General features: G+C 37.2%; 1 protein-coding gene across 1 annotated transcript; it reads right to left on the reverse strand.

The window, feature by feature from the left end:
• Nucleotides 1–1,748: 1,748 nt before the first annotated feature.
• Nucleotides 1,749–27,957, reverse strand: SSR1 (signal sequence receptor subunit 1). Its single transcript, XM_028122880.2, has 8 exons — nt 27,797–27,957; nt 24,728–24,840; nt 21,464–21,551; nt 19,536–19,798; nt 17,596–17,672; nt 16,327–16,405; nt 14,796–14,889; nt 1,749–4,104 (listed from the first exon to the last, which is right to left on the reverse strand). The coding sequence occupies exons 1-8, from the start codon at nt 27,873–27,875 to the stop codon at nt 4,037–4,039; spliced, it is 861 nt and encodes a 286-aa protein (XP_027978681.1). The 5' UTR covers nt 27,876–27,957; the 3' UTR covers nt 1,749–4,036.

The raw sequence follows: 27,957 nt of genomic DNA on the forward strand, positions 1-27,957 counted from the left end.
CCATGCAGTTCAAACCCGTTCAGAGGTCAACTGTACTTCACTCTCATCTTTTAACATGAAGATGAATCTTCAACCCTTTAAAACTTGAAAATCCAGCCAAACTAGCATATCAATCTTAAAATGTTTTTGAAGACCATGATTTTGTTAATCAAGGGTATTTAAAGAGGTATCATTATCAAGATTAAATAGGGTACCGTGGATAACTGAAGTATATAAAAAATTTCAAATTATATGTATACACCACAAACACACAAATTGATTTATAACAGCTCAGAAGACTCACTGGGGTTATTTCATAGTATTCTGGAGTTGAGTGGCATTTATATCCTACTGTATAGTACAAATACAGATAATAAGTACTGAGTTTATTGGAACTTTTCAGTTGCTTAATTCTGGAAAACCAAGTATTTGTAAGCTGCCCAAATGCTTGGTTTTATAAAATTTCCATCTTAAACATGGTGCAGGGGAAAGAATGTGGGAGTTTTAGAAAAAGCTCTGAATCTAAATTCAATATGTAACACCTTACTCAAGCTACTTAAAATTCAGGAGGTTTTGTTTTTTCCACCTATAAAGTGAGAATCACCTTCCTTCAGTTGCTATGAAGGTTTATTAGAAGATGAATGGAAAGGCCCAAGAGAACACAATCCATGGCTGATGTTTAATAAATGAGTTCCTTTTCTAAAAAAGCAGCTAAATGGTACCAGAACCTCAAGAAATAATTCCAAAGTCTGAAAAAGGGAAAACTCCAGAACTTCAGATTACATATAGAATTAATTACTATGAAAGTCTAGGCTTTTGTGTAAACGAATAAAATCATACAAATATTAACTGGTACAGTTCTGTAAGAGGCGTAAAGAAAACTGTTGAGAAGTTTGCAGGTCAGTTCTGTTCTTGCCTCGTACTATCCTAATACTCTACTTTATGCTAGTAGTGAGGGCCTGACAGGTCAGGCTGCTCTTCACTAAGCTGGAGATATTAGTTCAAAGTAGGATTTTATTTAGTAAAACCAGAACAAATGTATTGATTTTACAGCTATAAATGATGCTGTCCAAAAATGTGGCAAATTATTTCAAGTGTATGTGGAAATACAGACTTAAATTTTTAAATTTAAGCTAACATCTAATTTTGGAACTAAAATAAAGAAAAACCAAGGATTGTAACCTATCAAAATCCTGGAGAGACAATGTGTATTGCCAAGTTCAAGGTAAAAAAAAAAAAAAAAAAATTACATCATTATTTAAATGCACTAACCAAGTTTCTTTTTTCTTCAAACCAAGGGTATGGATATCATTGTATCAAAAAAGATGAATTGCTGTATGAGAGACTGACATATTACATTTACCTACTACTGTATCTCCAAAATAATGTTCAGTCATTAAACAAAGATTTCAAGGTCACACTACCACCATTAACTACTCCTCAATAGAGGCAAAGACAAATATAGGCTAATGCACTGCAAATACACCTTTCAGGCAGTGGCTTTTTAATGTTGGGTTTTTTTTTTTTTTAAGATCTAAATTTGCTTTTTCCTCCTATCAAAGTCACTATTTTCTGAAACTTATTTAAAAACTACTTTATAAAATCAAGTCCATGTTCCTTTTCTTCTGACTTCTATCTTCCTCAGGATCTTGCAGGTCCCATTCCCACCCCAGCACCCTGCTCAGACAACACTTCAGAGGGCAGGGGTAGTCTGAAAAGTCACTCACTACATAAGACCATGAAATGAATGATGAAGCTATACAACGAAAGCAAGATCCATGCTTTATGAACACATTATTCTCACATGTCTGTGTGACAGGTTTGATACACAAGATTCTTGGTTCATTTTACAGATTCTGAAACCAATTAGCTCAAAAGGTGAATTCTGAAACCATGGTTGGTGTAGCAAATGAATATATCAAAACAAACTTTAAAAACTTCATCCAAATATTTACATTTAAAAAAGACATTTAAAAAATAGGCTACTTATTAAGTGTGCTTGAACAAACCATGTGTGGAATTGAATTCCATTCATTACGGAGTTAGTTTTCTGCTAAACACATACTGATACTATAGAAGACCCTGGCAGTTGAGGATTTAAGTTTTCAACTGTTCCCAATCGATGCTAAAAAATAAAACATGACAAATGTTTTCTGAGGCACTAATTTGAACCTCAGCAGTGGAAAGGCTAGCATGTAAGGCAAATTCCTTAGGAGTCAGACGGGCTGGCACCTGTAACTCAGTGTGGCTTTGCCAATGCCTAAGTACCACCGAGTAGTCAATGAAACTGTCTAGAAACCATTTAAATTTTGTAATTACACCTCACTGCGTTATGTTCTAATAGTTTCACAAACTTAGGAATTCACAAAACAATGTTTTGAAATATATTCCTTGAGAAGGAATATAGGAGGGTCTCCTATATTACATTAAACAAAAAACATGCAGTTTTTACAGCTCATAGAGCTTTTTCAAAATAAGCTACTGATCATACAGCCCAATTAAAAACTCAAACACTTTATATTACAGGTATAGAATGTTTATAGTTCAGCAACGCCAATATAGATAATTTGACACCTTAGCCCCTACTTGCAAAGTGATTAACAACTATACAATAATAACTTCTATTCTATTGTCATAGGCTTTGGCTCAGATGTTTAAATACTTAAAAGAACTTGGTAAGATTTTTTGTTTGTGTGTCTTGTTTTGCTGTGGTTTCATGTGGGCATGGGTGGGGATTATAAAGACGAGGGGGGAGGGGTCAGTTCATTGTATTAAGACAGATCAGGAATTAAATAGCCACTAGAATTTCATTTACCATTTCTTTACAAAATATATGTGGGAGAATATGGCTTAAAAGCGAGGGGAAAGGCCTCTTATCTGTTCATACTATTTTACTTTACCCTTTATCTAGTCTGACAATAATGCCAAACTTAATTTACTACCTAGGACAAGAGTGACTCTAACAGGATTTTATAAAGTCCAATTTAATTTTGGTTCTGAGATCTTAAGTGCTTAAAATTTTGGAATTCTTCAGATTAACTATTTAAAAAAGTTTTTCTGAACAAAATACCCAAAAGATTAGATAAAAACCAACTGGTTAACTACTTAAAAAAATAGCCAGCTTTTTTCTTTTTTTTTTTTTACAGATTAGTATTACTTGTAATATATCTCTGCCCCTATAAACTGACTTTTTGCTTAGTCTATAGACACAGACAATTTTTCTTAAGCAAGATACTCCTATTAAGGAAAAAATGATTAAAAAAAAAACAAAAAGAACTAAGTGGGTCAGAAATAAAACAACAATGGGTAACACAACTCAGGTCCCACAAATGTACCAGTTTCTTAAAAAAAAAAAAAAGCAAAAAAAGAAAAAGAGGGTGAGGTGGTTTTATATATCAAAATCAGCAGAATTCTCATGCTTCACAATTTTGTTGCTAGAAATCCCCAAATTCCTTGGACTCATTTGGGAAGTTTTCTGAAGGTGCGCATTATAGTAAACAGCAGCAAAATACCAAAACAGTTCTATTGCTAAAAAGCAGCTACTCCTGTTTGTGCCTTTAGAATACTAGTTGTAAAAGAGCAACAGTAACAAAATACTAATTTGCGCCATCAACTGGATTTGAGCAATTCTAAGAAAGAAACAAAACTGTTTTCTTTAAAACAGTCTAAGGGAGGACATTGACCATCATATTGGACAAATATTGAGTTTTGGGGGAAATATCAGAAAATGTCAAAAAGAGATAACAGCATTATATTTAGTATTCTAAAGGCAGGCTTCAGGTAGTTCAACAATGATTCTGGTAACACCAACTGCTCACAGACATACACACGCACACACATAGATTTTAATGGCTTAAAAAAACCCAAATTTGTTACTTTAGAAAAATGAATGCAGTGCATTTTCAGTAATATTATCGCCACAGACTCTGATGGCTCAGTCCACACATAAGCAGTAGTTGCCTTCTATGGTGATATGGCTTCTCTGCACTAACTCCCATCAGGCCGAAAAACATTAGGGCAGGTTAAGTAAAGACTGAATTGTTGCACAAAGGGACATTTACTCATCAGATCCCACTGATCTCTTCTGTGCCCGTTTCCTGGGCAACCTTCTTGGTGAAGCTTTATCTGGAAGAAAAGAGAAAGTTTTAACTTGCTTATAGTAAATATGATGGATTCAAAAGACCTTTAAAAGGCATTTTTCTTCAACTTTACTAAGTTTATTTATTTTTATTTATTTGAGAGAGAGAGAATGAGAGAGAGAGAATGAGAGAGAGAGAGAGAGCATGAGAGGGTCAGAGGGAGAAGCAGACTCCCTGCTTGAGCAGGGAGCCCAATGCAGGACTCGATCCCGGGACTCCAGGATCATGCAGGATCATGACCTAAGCCAAAGGCAGTTGCTTAACCAACGGAGCCACCCAGGAGCCCCTACCACTAAGTTTAAAAAAAAAAAAAAAGAACATATGTGCAAAAAATACCCTAGTAATAAATGCCTCTTATCTAGTATAAGTTGTTAAACTAACCTTTAAAATAATCCTTCAAGAAGTAACTCAATTCAAATGAAACTTTGTGTGATCAGGGTGGGAAAAGGTTTAATCTCGGTTACTCGAATCCTGAAGCCACCAAGCAAAATCTTAAATTCTACAATTTAATATGTTTATACGTGCATAAGTAAATGCTTTAGAAATAGTGTCAAAGGTATGAAATTTGCAGCTTAAAAACACCTATACTGGCTACAAATTAGTATTTATAAATGCAGCCATGCAGTTTGCATAATTTTTGGCAATTTCATAAATTTAGCTGGAACGAACAGCAGGTTAAAGGAAATTTTTAGACAGAACCAAACCATCCTGCATACACAAGCCTACTTTGTATACTTTTTTCTTTTTATCTCCTTACATTAGATTCCTAGTGGGTTCTATTACACAAAAGCTAAATTGGTGGTGAGTTTCTACTCCTATCCAGTACGAGGAGTCACCTGTGTTTCTTTCAGGAAGGCTATCTTCTTCTCTGACCACTACTTTTTTTATTTCTAGGAGCACTTTACGTGTAGGAAGTTAAGCCCTTCATGGTAAGAGCCACAAATTATAATTACTTTTCCAGCTTTAAAAAAAAAAAAGGGCTGGAAAAAATATTAACACCAAAAGTATGGGGTTTATTTTGTAAGCATTTCATGAACAATGGTATAAAAAAATATTTACCTAGAAGATCTTAATTTTTATTTTCTAAAATTGCCAGATCACCATAACTATATTTTAAAAATATACAGTAAAGGGGGCGCCTGGGTGGCTCAGTTGGTTAAGCGACTGCCTTCGGCTCAGGTCATGATCCTGGAGTCCCGGGATCGAGTCCCACATCGGGCTCCTTGCTCAGCGGGGAGTCTGCTTCTCCCTCTGACCCTCTTTCCTCTCGTGCTCTCTATCTCTCATTCTCTCTCTCTCTCTCAAATAAATAAATAAAATCTTTAAAAAAAAAAAATACACAGTAAATGTTTATCAAGAATATTTAGCAGCTAAATTCTTTTTAAAAAATATAGAGTTAGTGACTATGAAATATTAAGACTGAGTTTGCAAATCACATGAAAACTGACCTCAGTACTTTATTAAGATAGGTTAGTTAATGATGTGTTTGGGGGGCTCAACTTACCCGAAATTGAGCATAGAAGCATTTCTGTGATGGCGAAAGCCTACAACTTTCATCAGATTTCAGAAAGGTTAGACTAAAACTATTGCCTTTATGCAACTGACCAATTCCTAGATACTTTAAAATAAATACACTTGAATATGATCTTTGAGGATTCAAAAAGTACTTTTAAGTAGGCCCCACGTGGGGCTCAAACTGAGATCAAGACCTGAGCTGAGATCAAGAGTTGGGCGTTTAACCCAGGCACTCCTCAAAATGTACATTATTTATTTTTTTAAGATTATTTATTTGAGAGAGCAAGAGCACACGCAGGGGGAGCGGCAGAGGGAGAGGGAAAAGCAGACTCCCCGCTTAGTAGGAAGCCTGACATGGGGCTCAATCCCAGGACCCTGAGATCATAACCCAAGCCAAAAGCAGACACTTAACCGACTGGGACACCCAGGTGCCCCCAAAATTACTTTAGAATTGAGCAGCCACTTTTTTTTTTTTTGCTGTCATCCTACTTCTGACTTTACTTGTGGTGTGACCATGTTCATTATAATCTCAAAGGAGAAAAAAAATTATAAAAAAAAAAGCAAAAACAAAAAAATCTTATTCCAAGCATTCCAGTAACTTTTTTTGTGTATGTACTTAGCTGTACTATAAGTAGTTGGTTTGTATTAGATGGTTAAAAAGGCCAAAAATAAAAGTTTCTTTTTTTTTCTTTTTTTGTCTATGAAGTTGCTGTTTATTTTTTTTGGCCTGTTTGATGTATGTGTGAAACAATGTTGTCCAACAATAAACCGGAATTTTATTTTGGTGAGTTGTTCTAACAAAAAAAAAAAAAAGAATTGAATAGCCATCTGTGTGAATGTAGCAGTTACTATGAAGACTGAAGTCAGTAATCAGCATTTCACAACAATTTCAACCACCTGTAGCAGAGTTTTAAGTAGAATACATGAAAAAGAGCTGCAGAAGACCTGCAATGCCTGTTTCAACACACAGCAAATGGACTCCAGGAAGGCAGCCAACTCTGCCTACCTTAACAGTAAGTCTAAAAACCTCCATCACCTGCCCAGCACAGAAGCAGATAAATGAGAAACAGAGTAAGATAGCATTCTAGAGTCATTTGGCTTTTGGGAAAATGGCTCCAAATTCCTCAAGGGCCTCAAGCAGCATTTTACTTCAGCAAAAAACAGTAACAGATGTGTGTAACGATGCTTTTGAGCCCAAGAAAAAAACCCCCTCTTACCACTTGCCCCACCAAAAACCCTAAAAAACTATTTTTAAAATAGTTTTATTTATTTTATATATATATAATATTATTTAAGGCCAAATATTTTAGCTTTTAAGAACAAAGCTTAAACTGTATGAAACAAGAAATCACTTAACTGAAAGAACAAAAAACACTGGAACATGATGTTAATGAGATTCAGTAAATGGGGCAGATCTGAAAATGCCCACCCTTTTAAAGGCCCTTTTAAAAGAAAGATGTTACAGAAAGCCACCTAATTTGTGGAAAAACTGCAACTTTTTTCATTTTTAGAAAAGACAAAGGCAATCTGTTGGCAGAAACTTAAATTAGTCCCTCACCCCGCCCCTCAGACTGCACAATCTATCCCATTTCCTATCACACCTGGGGGAGTCATACTATATAAGTAGCTGTCAGATTTTTTTAATTAATGAGATAAAAATTGCAAGCTTTCTAATGGATTCCCGAGTTAAAAGAAAGTCAAATTACACGAGAGACTTCATCTTTGTAAGTTTCTGATTAAGGCTGCCTTATGTATACATTTAAAACGCTAGTATTAAACAAAAGACCTATAATTTTCTATTAAAATCACCTAACCTGTCATTTACAGTTAAAAAGACTTGAGGGAAACGGAAGCACCCTAATCTGAAATGAAAAACATATCAGGAAAAAAGGTATTAGTAACAGGCTGACATCATTTCAAACCACCCCTCCTTCCTTTACACTCTGATGAGTGAGACAGAGACAAGAAAAATCTCGTGCCAAATTAAACAGTGGCCCCTGAAACCTATTTGTCCTCACACTACCCCTCTCCAAAATTCCTGGAAGCCTGAGAGACTTCTACTACCATGCACACCTCCTGCTCCATTATCTTCAAAATTTCTCTTGGTTTTCTCCATTCTGTCCTCAAATATGCAAAGCACATGTCTTATCTTTGAAACATCAATTTTTTCCTAAATTATCTTCAATTTGGCTCAACACCTTTAAGAAAACCACGTTCAAAGGGTGGTTCTCAAAGTATGGTCTGGACCAGCAGCCTCAAAAATCACCTGAGAACATGGATTAGCAAATCCCTGGGCCTCACCCAGACCTACTAGATTGGAAACTCTAGGGGGTGGGGCCTAGCAAGGGTATGAAGCTGGCTAGGTGGTTCTGGTGAGTGCCACAGTTTGAGAACTACTGCAGTAAGGAATCAAGTGTTAAGAGAACCAAAATAGGGGCGCCTGGGTGGCTCAGTTGGTTAAGCAACTGCCTTCGGCTCAGGTCATGATCCTGGAGTCCCAGGATCGAGTCCCGCAATCGGGCTCCCCGCTCAGCGGGGAGTCTGCTTCTCCCTCGGACCCTCTCCCCTCTCATGCTCTCTATCTCATTCTCTCTCTCAAATAAATAAATAAAATCTTAAAAAAAAAAGAGAACCAAAATAGAAGCATACAAAATTAAGTAAAAATATTATTAAAATTGAACTGAAAATATGAGTATGATTTCAGGATTTGAAAAAATATGTATTGTCTAGCTCAGTTCACAGAATGGACCTAGAAACAATATCATCCAGTATGAGTGACATTCCTAAAGTCTAGATTTTTTTCTAATATCCAGGAGTCCTTGGAGAAACAGCTTGCTCCATACCTAGAGCAAGTACAAAATGTCTAGATTATCTTGTTGAGCCAGCAAGGAAGGGATCATTCAAAGATCCAAAGGGTAAGATTGGAGGCGGTTCAAAAAAGACCATCAGTAAACCCTTCTCAGCCTTTTGGTTGAGATCAAGCATAAAAAGGCAACCAGTAGTCAAAACTGTACAATATGAACATCAAAAAAGAATACAGCTGACTAAAATACACTGATTCTATGAAAAACTGAGTTTATACATGATAATCAAAAAACAGAGGAGAAAATCAGAAAAAACTCATTTGTCACACTGGGGTGGCTTTTAAACTAACTCTTTGAAAATTGGAAAATAAAAGGGAAAAATTAAGCACTTATCTTCCTTTTCCTATATGAACTGTCTCCTATGAAGTAACCAAAACGTCCCAGTTGATGAAGGAGAGCTCTACTTCACAAAAGAATGGCAGTTAGTAAAAATCAAAGAAATTTCAATTAAAAATCATCACAACTTCTGAAACATTATTGATTCATGAAAGGATTATCAACTGGTGAATGGTTTACAGAACTGGGTATCTGTATGATGCCAAAGTAGTATCACAGAGATAACTTGTAGGTTGCAAGCAGAAACAACCACCCTTTCCTGGTTACATGGGAAGATCATGTGGCTACTACCCTAATCTAGGGCTCAATTTAGCATCATTAATGATGGGGACAATCAGATACTGTTTCTTGATGCGATGCAGGGAGAAGTACTTTTGATATATGCTATCAGCCAAAAATGATTCAATCTAATCAAACCTATAGATTTATCTTCCAAGTTAAAGAAATTTTAACTAAAAGGCACGAGGAGAAAACAATCAAGAGAAATCTGGAACATGGGACTTTCTCGAATCTCATTCCTCAGGGTGATAAATGGGTCAGCCGCACTGGCATCATCTGGGAGCCTGCTAGAAACACCAACATTTAGGCCCCAGCCTAGAGCACCAGAATCTGAACCTGCACCATAACAAGATTTTCAAATGATCTGTACACATATTAAAATTGAGAAGCCACTTTCCACAGGTCAAGTGGCCAATCTCTTGAGCTGCTATACGTTAAAAGGGAATTAAGAGAGAACCACCAGATTCAATGCATCATCCTATGTTGGAAAAACCAGTTGTAAAGGATATTTCTGAAATCACTGAAGAAATTTCAACATGATTATTTATTAATAAATAAGTCATTAGTCTTTAAATGTGATGTTATTTCTGTCAGGAAAAGTTATTTCTTTGTAAATCGAAATTTTTTTAGAAGTAGCATGTCACTGTAAAAAAAATCTACACTCTAAAAGAACAAATAATCAGAGTGCCTGGCTGGCTGAGTTAGAAGAGCATGGAACTCTTGATCTCAGGGTTGTGAGTTTGAGCCCCACACTGGGTGTAGAGATTACTTAAAAAAAAAAGGGGGGGGGGCAAATAATATTTTTACTAATCACATGTATTTTTTCACACCCTTCTTCTTCAACTTCTGTGCCCCCAATTTTTAAAAATTTTTTATTTTATTCAAGTTAAAATTTTTTATTTAAATTTTAGGTAGTTAACATACAGTGCAATACTGGTTTCTGGAGTAGAATTCAGTGATTCATTACTTACATACAACACCCACTGCTCATCACAAGTGCCCTCCTTAATGCCCATCCCCCACCCACCTCCCTCCATCAAGCCTCCGTTTGTTTTGTATCATTAAGAGTCTCTCATTGCGCCCCCAATTTCTGAAATGGACTCAGGACTCCTTTGATTTCACAGGATGAGGCTCCAACTAGGACCTCTTAGCTCCCAGGCTTTGCTAGAAGTAGTAATGGTGAGAAAGGACTGATTATGTATGAGAGTGTTATCTGCCTTCCAGCTATTTTCAAATTCCAGTAACAATTTATAAATAACATGCCTCTCAAGCCTGTAGAGGGCAATGCATCAAAACCCTGAATTTGAAAAAACCTTTATCACCTTAATTGGAAAATCAGATTATCTCAATGTTGTTTAGAAGCTTCACTGTTATTTATGAAGTTTCTTCAAAATGAGGGCTTTCATGTAAATGGAAAAAGGAATACTACAAGTGTATTTGGTGGTAAGACGTGGTCCTAAAACAAAATCAGATTTTGAGCAAGAACGCCAAGTACCATTAAAAAGCATTTAGTGACTTTAACTCTATCCATCTTTGAGTCTTCAGTTTTCCTGGGAAAGCAAATGGGCTTCAGAATGAGACAATCCAGCTGTGAATCTTAGCAAGTTATTTCCTCAGTAGCAATTTCTCATCAGTAAATAGAGACAGCACCTCACACCTTGCAGAGTGAGAATGCCCGGTACAAGCAGGCGCTCAACAGAAGTTTAATTCTTTCCTTCAACAAGGCCTCCCTAGATTTTAATATGGCCCCCTTTCCTAATTTAGAAGTTGTCCTTATTATTCACTCTATCACATATCACATACCATCTCTGATTACTCAAATATTTCATATATGTGCTTTATTTTCCTCAGGTAGAAATGTAAACTCCCGAAAAAACAGTAATATTCTTTTCATTATACCCACTCAGAACCTAGCATAGTGTTATGACAGACTAAATACTTGACACTTGCCGATGAAAATACAATCATAAACACAAACACTCTGTAAGTGTAGTAATTCTCAGCTTTAAAGTTCACGAACAACAATGTCAGGGAGAAAGATACTATAAAACCACCCTCCCCCACAATCTATTTGTCATGTAGGAATTCTTTGGGAGGGGTGGCTCCACAGCTTAGAGTGACTTTCCTTTTTAACTGTGACTTTTAATGCTTTTCAAAGTTTCAACCAATTCTGTATAAGACATTTAAAATTTAATTATTTTTGAAGAACCTTTATTTTAAACATACCAGACTGCATAATAATTTTGATGCATTATAAAGAGACCACAGTCTACCCTACAACCCAATTCCATATTTTGCCATGATGAATATCAGAATATGGAAAACTTGTCCTTAAAGAGAAAAGATTAAAGATTTATTTAAATTTGAAGGTAAATGATTTTACAGGATCTCAGCTACCACCTACGCTGAATGTCCCAATGTCTCCAAATCTTTTAATTCTATTTTTAAGTAATCTCTACACCCAAAGCAGGGCTCGAACTTACAACACTGAGATCAAGAGTTGCATGCTCCACAGGCTGAGCCAGCCAGGCGCCCCCATCAATGTCTCCAAATCCTGATTCACCTCTGCTCTAAATACAACTTTCAAATGCTTACTGGACATCCTTATCTGGGCTCCTTATGATCAACAGATCTAGTTCCAATTCCTCTCCCCTCATGCATGTGCGCTACTCTTCCTATATTCCCTAACAGTAATGGGATCATCTTCCATCCAGATGCCTAAAACTAAAAACTATTTTTCCCTCCTTTGAACATCCAGAGAAGTCACCCAAAGCCCAATCTACTCCAATTCTGAAATACCTTTCTAGTTTCTTTTCCTCCGCGTCACTACTGCTTTAGCTTAGGCCCTAAGGATTTCTCACATGTTTTATTGAAATCATCTAACTGGTATCCCTACTTCTAGGAGCTCCTGCTTGCTAAACCATAGAACACACAACTATGATAATTTCTTTTAAAAATATAAATTTGTTATTTCTCTGCTTCAAAGTACTGATGGCTGCCTTTTACCAAGAAGGAAAGCCAAGTCCTTAGCACAGCACATAAAACTCTGAAGATTCCTTCTCACCTAACTTCTCTGGTCAAAAGTCAACTTTTATCAGTGACTCCCCTACTCTTTTCTAGAGGAAGAAGGCCCCTCCTATACTCTTACACTTTGTACCCACTTTTAATAAAGGAACTACCACACCGTAATTATGTTTCAATAGAGAAAACTCCCTGAAAACGATAATGAAAACAATTCACTTTGTAACCCTGGAAAGGACATGAACAGCCCATTCACAAGAAAGTAGATAGTAAGTGGCCAATATATATGTGTAAAGAAGCCAAACCTTATTCTTAATTGTAAATGAAACATTTTGTACCATACCGCCAAATTAAAACATTTGGTAATACTTAATACTTGAGAAAGACTGGTGAAAGTGGAAAAGAAATAGGCAATATTGTACATTGCTGAGAACATAAACTATCTTTTGGAAGGGAAATAGGGACTTTTCACAAAAATAAAAATAAAAATGTATATAACCTTAGACCTATTTTACTTTTTTTTTTTTTAAAGATTTTATTTATGGGCGTCTGGGTGGCTCAGTTGGTTAAGCGACTGCCTTTGGCTCAGGTCATGATCCTGGAGTCCCGGGATGGAGTCCCACATGGGGCTTCCTGCCCAGCAGGGAGTCAGCTTCTCCCTCTGACCCTCTTCCCTCTCGTGCTCTCTCTCTCTCATTCTCTCTCAAATAAATAAATAAAATCTTTAAAAAAATAAATAAAAGATTTTATTTATTTGACAGAAAGAGACACAGCGAGAGAGGGAACACAAGCAGGGGGAGTGGGAGAGGGAGGAGCAGGCTTCCCGCCGAGCAGGGAGCCTGATGTGTGGCTCCATCCCAGGACCCTGGGACCATGACCTGAGCCGAAGGCAGCTTAACGACTGAGCCACCCAGGCGCCCCAGACCTATTTCACTTTTAAGGAATTATGTATCCCAGGTAGGGGGGGTGGGTGAAAGGGGAGGAGGAGGTCAAAAGGTACAAACTTCCAGCGATAAAATAACTAAGTCATGGGGGTGAATGGATACCATGATGTCTATAGTTTTTAATACTGTACTGTATATTTGAAAGTTTGCTAGGAGAGTAGATCTTAAAAGTTGTTACAAGAAAAAAAAGATTTGGGGTGTCCGGGTGGCCCAGTCAGTTAAGTGTCTGCCTTTGGCTCATGTCATGATCCCAGAATCCTGAGATCAAGCCCCACGTTGGGCACCCTGCTCAGCGGGGAGTCTGCTTCTCCCTCTCCCTCTGCCGCTCCCCCTGCTTGTGTGCACGCGCTCAAGTAAATAAATAAACCTTAAAAAAAAAAAAATTTTTAACTATGTGTGGTAACAGATGGTTAATTAGACTTACTGTGGTGATCATTTCACAATATATACAAATACTGAATCATTACATTGTACATCTGAATCTCATGTTACATGTCAATTATCTCAATTAAAAAATAAGAAATTATCCCATAAATATTTATATAAAAACATTCATTATAGTTTTAAGAATGAAAAACTGGAAATAATAAGCATCCTTCAATACAGAATAGGTTTATCATGACACATTTATATAAAGGAATACTATCCAGTTATTTAAAAAAAATGAGGTACATAAATCACTATCATAAAAAAAAATCCAAGACATAAAAACTCGGGAGGTAGAACAGCATATGCAGCACGATGCCACGTGTATAAAATATTCACAAACGACATATGTGCTGGTAAATGTACAGAAAATATTTAGAATAACAAACACCTATTATTTATAGAAAATGAAATTAGTGGAGCCAGAAGGTGATCTTTTCCACTTCTATACTATTAATGTTTTTAATATGAGGTCATACTACTCTTATAATAAATGTTTCTAAAAAGTCCATTTACGGGGACCCAGGGTGGCACAGTCGGTTGACTATTGGTTTCAGCTCAGGTCAAGATCTCCAGATCCTGAGATCAAGCCCCACATCAGGCTCCACACTCAGCATGGAGTCTGCTTGAGAGTCTGTCTCCCTCTGCCCTTCCCTGCACTAGCCTGTTTGCTGGCTCTCTAAAGTAAATAAATCTTAAAACAAAACAAAATAGTCCATTTACAACTGGAAGAAAATAGTCCTACATTCTTTCATAAAGATTAATATTTTAACTAATCTTATACATAATGAAACTAAAATATATGTTAGGTAAACCACCAGGCAATGTCTTAGGTTTATTCTTTCAAACTACAGTGGGTAGTTAGTAGTTTTTCTAATAAATACAGTGCTAGGAAACTGTTCCATTACTCATTAAACTTACTGTAAAGTATTCATATGCTATACAAAATCCAGTACTATATATAGCAAACACCATTAAAAAAATTAATTGCCTCACCTCTTCTACTCTGCACTGAAGCAACAGAAAAAAAGAGACAGGAAAAGATTAGGAATATAGAGAATTCACACATTTGTATATAAAACTGCAGATCTGGAAGTATTCTAAATTAAAGCATAAAAATACTACTCAGAATAAAATTTTAAAGTGTTTATTAATATTATACTAGATTCTACAGAAATAATGGAAAATATGAATGTTAAGTAGCATTGACCAAGCATTTTTATATCTAAAATACTTAATTTGATTTCCATTTAAGGGAAAAATTTTCCAGCCAAGTTTATAAGAGTACTTACTGATCTGATTCAAAGTTTCCTGAGGAATCCAACTCATGTCAACATCATTCTGACTTGATGTACCCATCTCTACCTTCTGTATGGGTCTCTTGCGCTAAGAGAGCATAAAAACATTATTTTAAAGGAGTTCTATTATAATGTGCACTATAATATTAAAAAAGCGTATTAAGCTACCTAATTTAAATATCTTAAACAAATACATCCTCTTCAAAACATATTCGTACTTAAGTATTTTATTAATTAGAAAGAGAAAATCACGCCTAACACCAATTATAAAGAATAAATGATAAGGAATAAATCTTCACAACGATTTATTTTCAGGTTTTAAAGGCCTTTTCCTCTGCTATAAAACTTCATAGGTCGGTGGGCTGGTGGACCAACTAAGAACTTCTACTTATACAGTGATTTTCTTTCCCTTTGGGAATCAAATCAAAGAATAAATTTATTTTAACATCCAACAAAATTCAAGATAATTACTGAAACACTGCATGCAGGCAGGTAGATTTCTGCACTGTTGGCATAGATAAAACAAAAATTTTAAACCTCATTTAAGCTAACAACCTCAAACTCTGTCCCTGGAGTATATGCAGCAAGACCGCTAGGAAGAAAGTGATTCAATTCCTTCCTTAATCTTGCTCTTAAACAACAAACCTAATCATTTACGTAAGAGTATTAGGTATACAGTCCAAAAACTGGACTCTGAATACACGAAAAGTAACTAAAAATGGCTTCATTCAAATAAAAAAACAAAAACTGGAGATGTCATTATACCTAATACATAAATCTATAGCAAAAATTCTATTATGAAAATGAGGTAAAGTTATGGAAATTAACACTTGAGCACTAAATATTTCTCTTTTAAAGAGCAAGTACTTAATAAAAATTTGACACAAAACTTGTTATACTTTCCACTGAGAGGAATAATATGGGTTGTTCCTTTTTTTTTTTTTTTTTTTTGCAGGGAGGACAGGGAGATAAAGATACAGTGAAAGAGAAATCATGATTATAACAGGTGCTTCAGTGTTGCCATTTTACTGCCCTAACAAGAAAGCAGAAGTTTGATAGAATACAGCCAAATTTATTCTTTCTTTTTCAAATGAAAAGACTCATTTAATTGCTAACTGGAAATTATCCCCAGAGTTAAAAGAATATTAAAGCAAATATAAAAGCTGTGTTGCTTCTAGGTAGAATAACATATCCATGAAAAAGTATAGTAAACAGAACAATGAAATCTTATGTCTGAGTTTAAGAAATAAAAATTCTAGCATGATTTAGAATTACAATATAAAAGTAAAGACCATTCTGGAGGGTGTAGCCAAAAGACCCTAAATGCATTTGTGTATGGAAGTCTAAACAGATCCAAGTCACATATCCAAGGTCTCACCTTCAGGTTTTATTTTAAAAAAGGTACAACAAACGTATAAATACACAAACCCACAGTTGAGAGCAAGAAGCCACAAATAACTAGATTATACTTAGCATGGTAACAACTTCTGAAGTATGGCTATAAGAGTCATTCATCTAGAATTACCTTTCTAGATTCCAGGAGTTGGTGAAGGCCAACAACAACCAAGAGCCCAAGACCAGCAAGGAACATATACATAAAGATTCTGATATAAAAGGAGAAAAAAACTGGCTTTAATTCTTAAGAAACACCGCAACTAATTAAAACTGTAATTCTGCTCTAACTCAAACAATACCACAGTATAATTACAACTATAATTCTTTTAATTTTTTTTAAGATTTTATTTATTCATTTGAGAGAGAGAGAGAGAGAGAGAGAGAGAGAGGGAGAGAGGGAGAGGGAGAGAAAGCATGAGCAGGGAGAGAGGCAAAGGGACAGGGAGAAGCAGGCTCCCTGCCGAGCCAGGAGTCCGATGTGGGGCTCAATCCCAGGACCCTGGGATCATGACCTGAGCCGAAGGCAGACGCTTAACCATCTGAGCCACCCAGGCGCCCCTACAACTATAATTCTAACACGATATATGCTTTCCAAATAACTTGGGGGGCAAAGGAAGAAAATATTTTATATTCAACTTAAATCTAGATAGTTAAGTTTCACAGATTTACTTTATCTTTAAGAACAGTCAAAAAAAGCAATTATATGATCTAAAATGAATAAAATTTCCTTATAATTTATTACACCCAAGCTCAGATTTTGCATAATTTGACTTAAAAATTGCTTTTGGTCAATTACATATAGGTATATAGTGACAAATGACTCACCCTCATTCACCAAGAACACAGTTTTTAAGATAACATCTAGTTTGTATTTTTAATAGCAATTGAAGAGGTATATAACTTAGATGAAGCTGGTGATCAGCTCATGAGCATGAGGTAGAAAAGAATTTAGAAAGAGGGGACATTCAGAAAGCTAACTATCTTTTTATTTTTTTTTAAAGATTTTATTTATTTGACAGAGAGAGACAGCGAGAGAGGGAACACAAGCAGGGGGAGTGGGAGAGGGATAAGCAGGCTTCCCGCCGAGCAGGGAGCCCGATGTGGGGCTCGATCCCAGGACCCGGGGATCATGACCTGAGCCAAAGGCAGACGCTTAACGACTGAGCCACCCAGGCGCACCCAACTATCTTTTTAAAACAATTTTTGTCATTTCCCATTATCCTTCCTAACTCACTATTAATAGTTATAAAAATCACCTAAAATACGGATTTACAGAGACAGGATTTCACAAAAATCTACAGTCTGGTCCATTTTCACTATTAAAACAAATGTTGACAAGAGTAAGCCTTCCAGGACTGCCCTGTGAGATCAAGATCTACATATTGCAAATTTCACTTACGTTTCTCCATCTAACCCATCCTCTCTTTCAATAATCGTAACTGTTTGATTGAAGACAGCATCTTGGAATACATTGCCCTATTAATATAATAAATCACAAAAATGTCAACAGCATTGAAAAAAATAAAAGATTTTAAGATTTCTTAAAACCATTACCCTAACAGATATAAAACAGCTTTCTCATCACTTAGGTAAGACTCAAAAAAGTCACATGTAATTACACTCACTCAAAGTTATAATATTACTTTCTTCCACAAAATAAAAAATGCCTCCAACTTTCCTAAAGTTGTCCTCTGCTTTCATGAGGGCGGGGAAGGGGAAATGTGTGAGAAACCAGGGAAGTAAGATAAAGAGGGGATAAATGCACAGAAAGCAGCAAAGCCCACAGAACACCCATAAACTAGAAGCCATAACTTGTTGTGTATAATCCTCCAAAAAAAGGGGAAGAGCATGAAAATATATATAGTAGCAGCTGTAGTAGCAGATTTAAGAACCATACTTGAACGGAAGTCAAATCCATGTTCTAACTTCACAATGGATTGGGAAATCAATTTACAATAAACGCAATTTTCAGTACCAAAATATTTTTCTGTTGCGGTCTTGGAATAATTTTGTCAGTTCAACACAGCTTCAGTTTTCAAATACAAGAATCACTGGGACAATACATAGATAGCTGTTTCCAGTGTTTGATGCTTCACACTAAGGCAGTACTTCTCAAAACTTGTCACTTATTGCTAAACTATTAATTATGTAAGGTTTACTTCAAAATCTTTCCACCTGCATTCCTCCAATGACAATTCCAGGAATCAGAATACACTGATACAAATTAACATTCAAAATGGTACTAAAACTGAGTATGTGTCTGTTGGATTAAGTTTAATTCTGCCTGAAAACAAGACAAAATATATAACTATTCAAACCGCTTAACTATAAAGTTGAGGAAGATTAATATATTTTGAAGGATGAAAAACTCTTCCCACTAATTAAAAAAAAAAGAAAACTTAATTGCAGCATGAGAAATTTATCTTAGACATGAGTAAACATGTTGACACTACATGAAAAAAAGGTTGAGTAAGCTTCCAAAAGAGGATGAAATTTCCTTCTCTGAAAACTTTTTGAAAAGGAAATGGTTTAGATGTGCTCTCATCTGAAGGATGTAATAGTTGGCAGCTACAGGTCAACTCCCAGCAGTAACATTCTAGGGGCTTCTCTCATTCATATACATATACATATATATAATATATATATGTATATATATTATATATATGTATATATATTATATATATATAAAAATCCACAAGACAACAGAGCTTATATTAGACTATTTGGTTCTCATAAACCATAAACCTCACTGCTCTATCCTAAAAATATCTGATTATATTTTTATCTACGAGCATATAAAATGATGGAAAAACAGTACAGAAAGCCCTTAAAACTTACAAATAACCCTCTCCCACTCCTCCTGCTTGTGTTCCCTCTCTGTGTCTCTCTCTGTCAAATAAATAAATAAAATCTTTAAAAAAAAATAACTTACCAATAAAAGCAGTAAAATGGGCAAAATGCAAGCAATGAATGGAGGTACAAAACAAACTACTCTATATATTTTAACATCTTAATAAGCAATAGACTCCACTGTGTGGCTTACTGTTCTTTTAGGCTCAAGCTCAAGTCACATCTGCTTTCCTACTACAGCCCCTAACACTCATCTCTAGTATGTATCACTTATGCTGGAATATCACTTGTTTTTATCTATCTGCCCCACTGGATTCTAGACCTGAAGACAAATACATGCAACTTATTTTTGCCTCTATGTTGCCCATCACAGTTCCAACCATAAACAGGCACTTGAATGAATAAATTTAAGCGTATTCATCAAACAATGTCAATTGTCCTCATCCATCTCTAACTTAAAAAAAAAAAAAAAGGTTTAGAGGGCCTTACATTCAAATCTTTGTAGTTCAGATTGATGACTAGACCAAAGGGTCGTCCACCCATGGGCTCTGCAGGAATGAAGGAATATTCAAAAGTTGCCTGTCTCTGGGGTGGTACTACAGTGTTCAGAGGAAGAGCTGTGAAATTCTGGATATAAAACTGGTAGTCCTGAGGATAACGGAATGAGGCATCTAAGGATTCAACAATAAAATCTTCTGTACCCTTGTTTGTAAAGCCTACTAGGAACTTCACAATGTTATTCGCTGGAAAATCTAAGAAACAAACAAAAAGAAACCAGAAGATTACAAAATGTTCAAAGCACACAAAATAATAGACATTACTAGGGATTTGGGTACCCTTTTCTACAAATGGACCTGGTTTCAGAATCTCTTTCAGTAGTGCACTCCAGTTACCCCCTAGTAACTGATTACAACTGGTGTATAAACTAAAACCCTTGTCTGTACTCCAGCATTCTAACTTCAGAACTGAACGGAGCATCTCAGTGTTAGACTCTATCACTTCCACGCTGTGTGGTCTAAGAATGAGTTGTGTACTTTTAGCAGTAAGATTATCTTGCAGTGGGACTACTTGTCTTGAAATCACTTCCAACTTATTATTTGTTATCTGTGCAGATTAAGAATGACAGAAAGGTAAGTCTAAGAGGTCCACCTGAAAATCATAGTATCTGTTAAAGTATTGGAAAAAAAAAAATTAGGGGCGCCTAGGTGGCTCAGTCGTTAAACATCTGCCTTTGGCTCAGGTAGCCCTGCTCAGCGGGAAGCCTGCTTCTCCCTCTCCCACTCTCCCTGCTTGTGTTCCCTCTCTTGCTGTCTCTGTCAAATAAATAAATAAACTATTTAAAAAAAAGAAAAAAATTAACCCGGTAACCCATACCACTTTAAGCAATCAGTCAAAACACAAATTTGAAGGTACAACCCAATGAGGAAGCTATAAAAAAAAAAAGGAGGGAAAAATCTCTTAATCAAATCATACTTTTTGTAGGCATTAAATTCGAATATATGTGGGAATAAAACAAAACTTGAGAAGACCAAGATAATTAATAACTTCAAAAAGAAAAGTCTTCAATAATTATATGTGGCCTACAGAGCTGAGTTTCACCCAGTTTAGCAGAGGCTTTGGGACAGACTCATCTGGGTCCGTCTTCAAAATCTATTTACCAAATGAGTAACCCTGGACACGTTCTTCACCTCTCTAAACCTCAATTTATTTTTTTTTTTTTAAAGATTTTATTTATTTATTTGAGAGAGAGAGAATGAGAGATAGAGAGCACGAGAGGGAAGAGGGTCAGAGGGAGAAGCAGACTCCCTACTGAGCAGGGAGCCCAATGCGGGACTCGATCCCGGGACTCCAGGATCATGACCTGAGCTGAAGGCAGTCGCTTAACCAACTGAGCCACCCAGGCGCCCCTAAACCTCAGTTTAACAGTAACTATCCTCATACAGTTTCTGTTAAGATTAAATGAATGCACACAAAATACTGAGCACAGTGTTTATTTATAGCTCTCCATAAATATAAGACATCATTATTTTCTTTTAATGAAACTAGGCTCTAATCCAGGCCTAATCATACAGATTTAATATTTCACTAATATTTACACTCAAATTATGAATCAGTTTACTGTGGCAATTTGAAAAAAGTTGAAAAACAGTTTCTTCCAAAAGAACATTTAACTTCTAATTAAAATAGATAGTATTTAATTTCCCCCTTAGTTTAAATGCCAGGAATACTACCTTATAGATATGGGTAATCACACATTAAGAGGATTTTTTTGAAATACGTATTTATACCATACTTGTAATGTAAGAAAGAGAAAAGATGAATAAAGATCTTAAGCATTACTAACGCTTCCCCAAAAAAGTGAGCTTGTCATTTGAAAAATTCCTATGTCTGAGTTAAAACTAACATTTCTCTATTACCTTCTCCTTTCACAAACAGGATGGTTGTATCTGCACTTGGCGAAGCTTCAGGTTCACCAGATACATCTTCTTCCTCTTTATCTTCAGCCTAACAAAAACAACATTAGAAAGATAATTATGGAGGAAAATACATCATTTAAAAATAATGACTTCACTAGATTTGGGACAAAATACTTCTTCTCCAAGACTTTGCTGGGATTAGTAGTGGTATGAATTTCAGTGTATCTCATCAGTTAACATAAAACTTCCAGAGTGGTGCATCTCAAAGAATAACATGCATACTAATCCCCTGGGGATTTTATGCAGCTCTGATACAGTTCTAGGGAAAGCCTGAAATTCTGTATTTCTAAAAGCACCCAGGAAATACCAAGGCTGCAGGTACTCGAGCCACATTTTGGAACTGTAAGGTTCTAGAGCATGGGTTGGTAAACTTTTATCTGTCTAGTTTGAAAAAAGTTTAAAAACAGTGTCTTTCAAAGGAACATTTAATTCGCAGTTAAAACAAACAGTATTTATTTTCCCCCTCACAGAACAATTTTCCTGTGAGAAGATGTCACACAACTTGGAAGAAGTGGTTTAAAAAAAAAAAGTGAGCAGGATCATACTGGGATAATGGAAAGGTCCTAAAATTCAGAGTTGCTCAACTTGGTACATTTACTATGGATTGTTGAATTATATGTTTAAAACAGGTTAATAGTATGATATGTAAATTATATCTCAATGAAGTAGTTACAAAATGTGAACAAATTTTAATTTAAAATTTTAATCCTCGGGGCACCTGGGTGGCTCAGTTGGTTAAGCATCTGCCTTCAGCTTAGGTCATAATCCCAGGGTCCTGGGATCGAGACCCGCATCTGGCTCCCTGCTCAGTGGGGAGCCTGCTTCTCCCTCTCCCTCTGCCCCTTTCCCCCACTCATTCTGTCAAACAAATAAATGAAATCTTAAAAAAACTTACCTTTAAAAAAATTTTAATCCTCAGTGCAGCACTTCTGTAGGCATCAATGAGGATTATCATTTAGGAATGAGAGATACTCATACACTTGAAGTGTTCAGGTCTTTAATAAATTGAGATGCTTAAGGGCACCACTGTTTATTGGCATTTTGCTTTTCTCACTTATGTAAAACACTCTCTCTCCCAATAGACAGACTTCTCAAGGGCAAAGACTGTCTTATACTTTAAAAATTCTTCACACCCAGCTCATACACTCAAGAGAAGACACTCAGACATTTGTTCGATGACTGTGCAATTGTTTGATGTTATATATTAAGTATCCTTAATGATACCCTTCATTTAGTAAGAGTTAGTGAATTTCTACTTTTGAGAAAAGAGACCCACAAATAGGAAGAGACCAGAGACAAGAAGGCAGAAACCATAAGCTGTAATAAGGAGGAAAGAGTATACTTGAGAAATGGTTAAGGGAAATCACCCCGAAGATTTGATTAATGGGTTGTGGGATAAAAAGAAATGGAAGTCCTAAGGCAAGAGCTTGAACCACTAGAGCCGTTATCAAAACAGAAAATAGTTTATGGAGGTGGGATGGATGGTAAAAGCTGAATTCCATTTTGAAGATATAAAATTTCAGGTATGAATGGAGTATCCAGATGGTGCTATCCGGCAGAGAGTGGAAATAAAGGTATGGAGCTCAGTAAGGTAAATAGCTAGAGACAAGATCTGAAGGTCATCGGTAAAAGGTGGTGCTGGTTGAAACCATGTGTTTCATCAACATTAAGGAGCCAAGCAGAGGGAGGGAAGGTGGTAGAGACCAAGCAGCAGCAGCTGGGCAGAGGAAACTAAAGGGGCAGGGAACAGAAGCCAACATGAAGAGACTCAAGGAAGGGGTACTCCGCAAATGCTACAAATGCTAACAAGGGTTCGAACAGGTTAACAATGAAAAACAGGCCAGGAATTTCACAATTAGGTCAGTGGTGACTTAGCAAGAACAGTTTTACTAGCTACATCGGACCAGACCACAGTACAAATGTGAAGTAAGTAGAGTGGTACAGCTTACTCTTTTTAAGATATGTGCTGGTAAAGAAAAGAAAACATGTAGCAACTTAAAGCGGAGGAATAAGGAAGTGGCGTATTATAAGCACATGCATAACTTAACAGAATCAAGTCACTGAGAAGGAACAATGAAGTTACAGAAGAAGGAAAGAATAATATAAAATCCCACAGGACGAGATGGGGACAACCACACAGGTGGTAGGGCTAGCCTTAGAAAGAGTAAAGACAACTATTTTTAAAGGAGAAAATGTAGAAAGGATGAGTGAATAATATATTTAGAAGTAGAAATTTGATAGAGTTCACACTTGATGGCCTTCGTTTTCTGACACTGAAGGCAATGTGTTGCTAAGTCTGTGAAGAGGACTGATTCTGGAGTTTAAAAATTTGTGCAGGATACATTATAGTCCAAGAGAGGAAATAAAACTAGCTAGAAGCATGCTGCAATGATCTTGATTCTAGCCCAACATTCTGTTTTACTGTAATTTCATAGCAAAAATTTCAGAAAAAAATTTAAGAGATCTTCTCTAAGCCCCTTCCTCTTCACAGGACACATTTTATATACTGTTTACTGCCTGCTCCTCACTTCCTGACACCAAAACACATATATATTACCCCAAGAACAGAAACTCCATGAGAGCAAATACCTGGTTTGTTTACTCCAGCACTGGGAAAAGTTCCTAGCACACAGTATGGACCCAGTAAATATTTGCTTACTGAATGAAGGAAAAAAAGATCGAGAGAGAGAAGCTACTCAAAGTCAAAAAGCTAAGTAGCATGCATCCCAAATCTATCAACACTGATCCAGTGCCATTCCCACTCTGTACCCTCTTAGACTCATGTCCGTATGATCTTTAATTGTTCTGTTTCATGTCTCCTTCCATGTGCAAGAAAATACCATGATCCATCCTCAGTCACTGCCCCATCTCCCAACTTCAATCCACTCTGATCACAGTAACAAACCCCTAAAAGCAAGAATTTTAATATCAAATTTGTCTATAAAAAGATGAATGCTAGGGGTGCCTGGGTGGCTCAGTTGGTTAAGAGTCTGCCTTTAGCTAAGGTCATGATCCCAGGGTCCTGGGATTGAGGCCCACATCACGCTCCCTGCTTAGCGGGGAGTCTGCTTCTCCCTCTCCTTCTGCCTGCCACTCCCCCTGCTTGTGCTCTCCCTCTCTGTCAAATAAATAAAATCTTTAATTAAAAAAAGGATAAATTCTAGAAATGATATGAGCATGAATTACATTGTATAGAACACTAACCAAATCTGTAGGTTCATCTTCTTCCACCTCTGCTTCATCATCTTCATCTTCGATTATTGAATCTTCCACTGTTTCTTCATCTTCTGTAAGATCCTGAGCTGTAGCTAATGAGCCTAACAATAAAATACAAAACAAGCAGTTAACCTTTACCCCTGGCATACCAGTGCTTTTTTAGTCCCAGGTATAGGCAATACATTTTCCCCCTTGGAGTAATTCAATTTCCCAGTTCTCTTGAAAGATACCAAATTACAATGCATCTAGAATATCCATGATTTTATCTTATCGACAGTCTTACCAACAATATGTTAACTTTAATGGGAAATGCTGTTTAATTTTCAAAAGCACTTAACTGTTGGGAAAATAAACTGCTGAAACTAAAGATGCCTTGGAGCTCAGATAAAAAACTTTAAGTTTGTTTTAAAACTAAGACACCCCAGGGGTGCGTGGGTGGCTCAGTCGGTTGAGAGTCTGCTTTCAGCTCAGTAATGGTCCTAGGGTCCTGGGATCAAGCCCCACATCACCCTTCCTCCACCGCCCCGTCAGGCTCCTTGCTCCAAGGGGAGCCTACTTCTCCCACTCCTTCTGCCCCTCCACCTGCTTGTGTGCACTTGTGCGCGCTGTCAAATAAATAAATAAAATCTTAAAAAATAAAAGTAAGCAGCTCCAAAATTTAATCCTATTATTAACCATACAAACAAAAAAAAAAACCCTTCTCAGGTCTAAAATTGAGAAAATAGCAACCTCAATAACTAGGCAAGAAACATTTATTAAAGTTGACTACAACTCAAACTCTTAGAACTTAATAGCATGTAAGTCCAAGGAACAAATACTTATATGGCATCCACGGTAAAAACTAGCTTGCATAAAGCACATTTCGTAAAATAAAAACTATACTGGCAACTTCAGGGTTGATAGCATTGAAAGCATGCATCTATTTTTGCATATGGCTTCAAACATGTTTTAAGTACTTTATTTCCCCTACACTTAAAAATTAACCGTAACTGGGGCGCCTGAGTGTCTCAGTCATTGAGTGTCTGCCTTTGGCTCAGGTCGTGATCCCGGGGTCCTGGGATCGAGCCCCGCATCGGGCTCCCTGCTCCACGGGAAGCCTGCTTCTCCCTCTCCCACTACCCCTGCTTGTGTTCCCTCTCTCGCTGTCTCTGTCAAATAAATAAAATCTTAAAAAAAAAAATTAAGCATAACTGTAAGGCCAAGAAATTATAATTTTATAGGCAAAAGTTCCCTAAATAAGTCGTATTAAATCTCAGGCAAGACACTCAAAAGAAATTTCAAAGTTCTAGTGACTCTTCCAACATTTCTCAGAAAGAATGATGATGTGGCAATTCAGGAGGGAGAAAAATGTGGGAAAGGAAGCATGTGTACATGCTGCAATACCCAGGAAAAACAGTGTATGTTAAGGACTCTGCATTTTAAGCCCTTTCCACTTCCTTGAGTTTTTACCGGCTGTTAAGATTTATGTAAAACATTAAAGAACACTGAACCACACATTATGAACTAAAAAACAGCTTCTACTGTTTGCTGAAAAAAGACAGTGCATTCATAATTTACAAGTCATTTTCTAAAACCAGTAAGAAAAATACCTAAACTGACATAATTTTAAGTTGGACTTAAATTTCAAGACTAAATATGTACAATGGCTTTTCACCGTACATTTCAGTAGGTATTAATATTAACCAGTAACAATTTTGTGCCTAAAAAGTCTAGCAATTCTCAGTTGGAAAAATTAAGAAAAAAATATCCTTTGAAAGAAAGACCACTCCTCACAAAAAAATGTTTAAAGATATCCAGTTAGGTTTAGATACAATTCAGGTTTCTTTTTTCTTTTTTCCTTAAAAAAGAAAATGTTTTCAAACCTGAAAAACATACTCTGGATTCTAAGTAAGTACAACTGTCAAATTTTCTTTAAAAAGCCAAATAAAAACAAACCAGCAAGCAACTCATAAAGAAAAAGAATCCCTCTTTAAACCTGCAAATGAATTCATTAACAGGTTTGGTTAATTCTCTCATTTGCTTTTCTACCCACTAAAGAGAAACCAGTCTCACTTCACTTTTCTTTGCAAAAGCACTCGGGGATACCTGTCACTATCATTCGTTTTGCCATACAGCTTGCTTAAACTTACAGAATGAAAGGAATTCTAGTGATCGTTTAGTCAGACTGACTTTTACAGATTAGAAAACTGAAGTTCATAATAGAACCAGGGCAAAAAGACAAGTTTCCACATCTTTAATGTTATTTTCACACCAGATTAACTGTTGGGAAAGAATAAACCGAAATACGCCTATAATGTCGAATTCGATCCCCCCCCCCCCAGGGCAATGAGATGCTTCCACAAAACAAAAAAAGTTATAGAAAAAAGGAAGAAGAAAAATGAGGGCTCAAGTAATAGGCAGGATTCCTCAGTCGGCCTGGGAGTAGGGGTGGACAATGAAGGCGAAGATGCGGAGTTTTTCTGAAATGAAGACTCCTGGTAACACACAGGGGTCAGGAGCTGATAAACTGGGAGATGACCAGAAAGGAGGTGAGGGGGCGGAGATGCTCTAAGAGTTTAAGTGTGTAGAAACCACGGGTTTCAGCAAATGAATGAAGGAAGACTCCCAACGTGGAAGCCAAAGACACGTCAGCCCAGAGCGGATGGGGGTGGAGCGGAGGCGGCCAGAAGAAATACAACGGGCTGCAGCGCGCTCAGGGTGCAGCTGTGCCCACTGCCCCCTCGCCCTCTTCCCTAAGCCGAGGACCCACCAACTCCGGCCACAGCTGCAGGCGCGGGTCCCGGGCCAGGGGAGAAACCCAAGGCTAGGGGCGGCCACCAAGCAAGGTCGCCCGGCACTGCCCCGCGCTCCGCTGGAAGGGGCAGAGGCCCTAGCGGGGGTTCGCCCCGCGCGCGCTAGGACCCCCCCTACTACAAGCCGGGGGTCGGGGAGGGGTGGGGAGAGGCTGGCGGGACGGACGCCGGACCCAGGAGCCGCTGCCACCTCCAGCTTCAAAACTTGGCTGTCGCTGGCGTCTCCTTCCCGGCCAGGACCCGCCGCCTACCCCCTTCGCCTCACCTGCAGGGCCGCTGCGGAGCAAGAGGGTAGCGGGGAACACGAGCAAGAGAAGCAGAAGCAGGCGGGAGAGGAATCTCATGGCGCAGCCGATCCGGTGTCCAGTCACCGCCCGCCAGTGCTCTCCGCGGCTCCGGCGGTAATGGCGTTACTCTTCATCCGGG

This window comes from Eumetopias jubatus, unplaced genomic scaffold, assembly GCF_037043125.1.
Source record: "Eumetopias jubatus isolate StellerSeaLion01/CBP00866 unplaced genomic scaffold, mEumJub1_p1.0 scaffold_6, whole genome shotgun sequence".
NCBI classification, from domain to species: domain Eukaryota; kingdom Metazoa; phylum Chordata; class Mammalia; order Carnivora; family Otariidae; genus Eumetopias; species Eumetopias jubatus.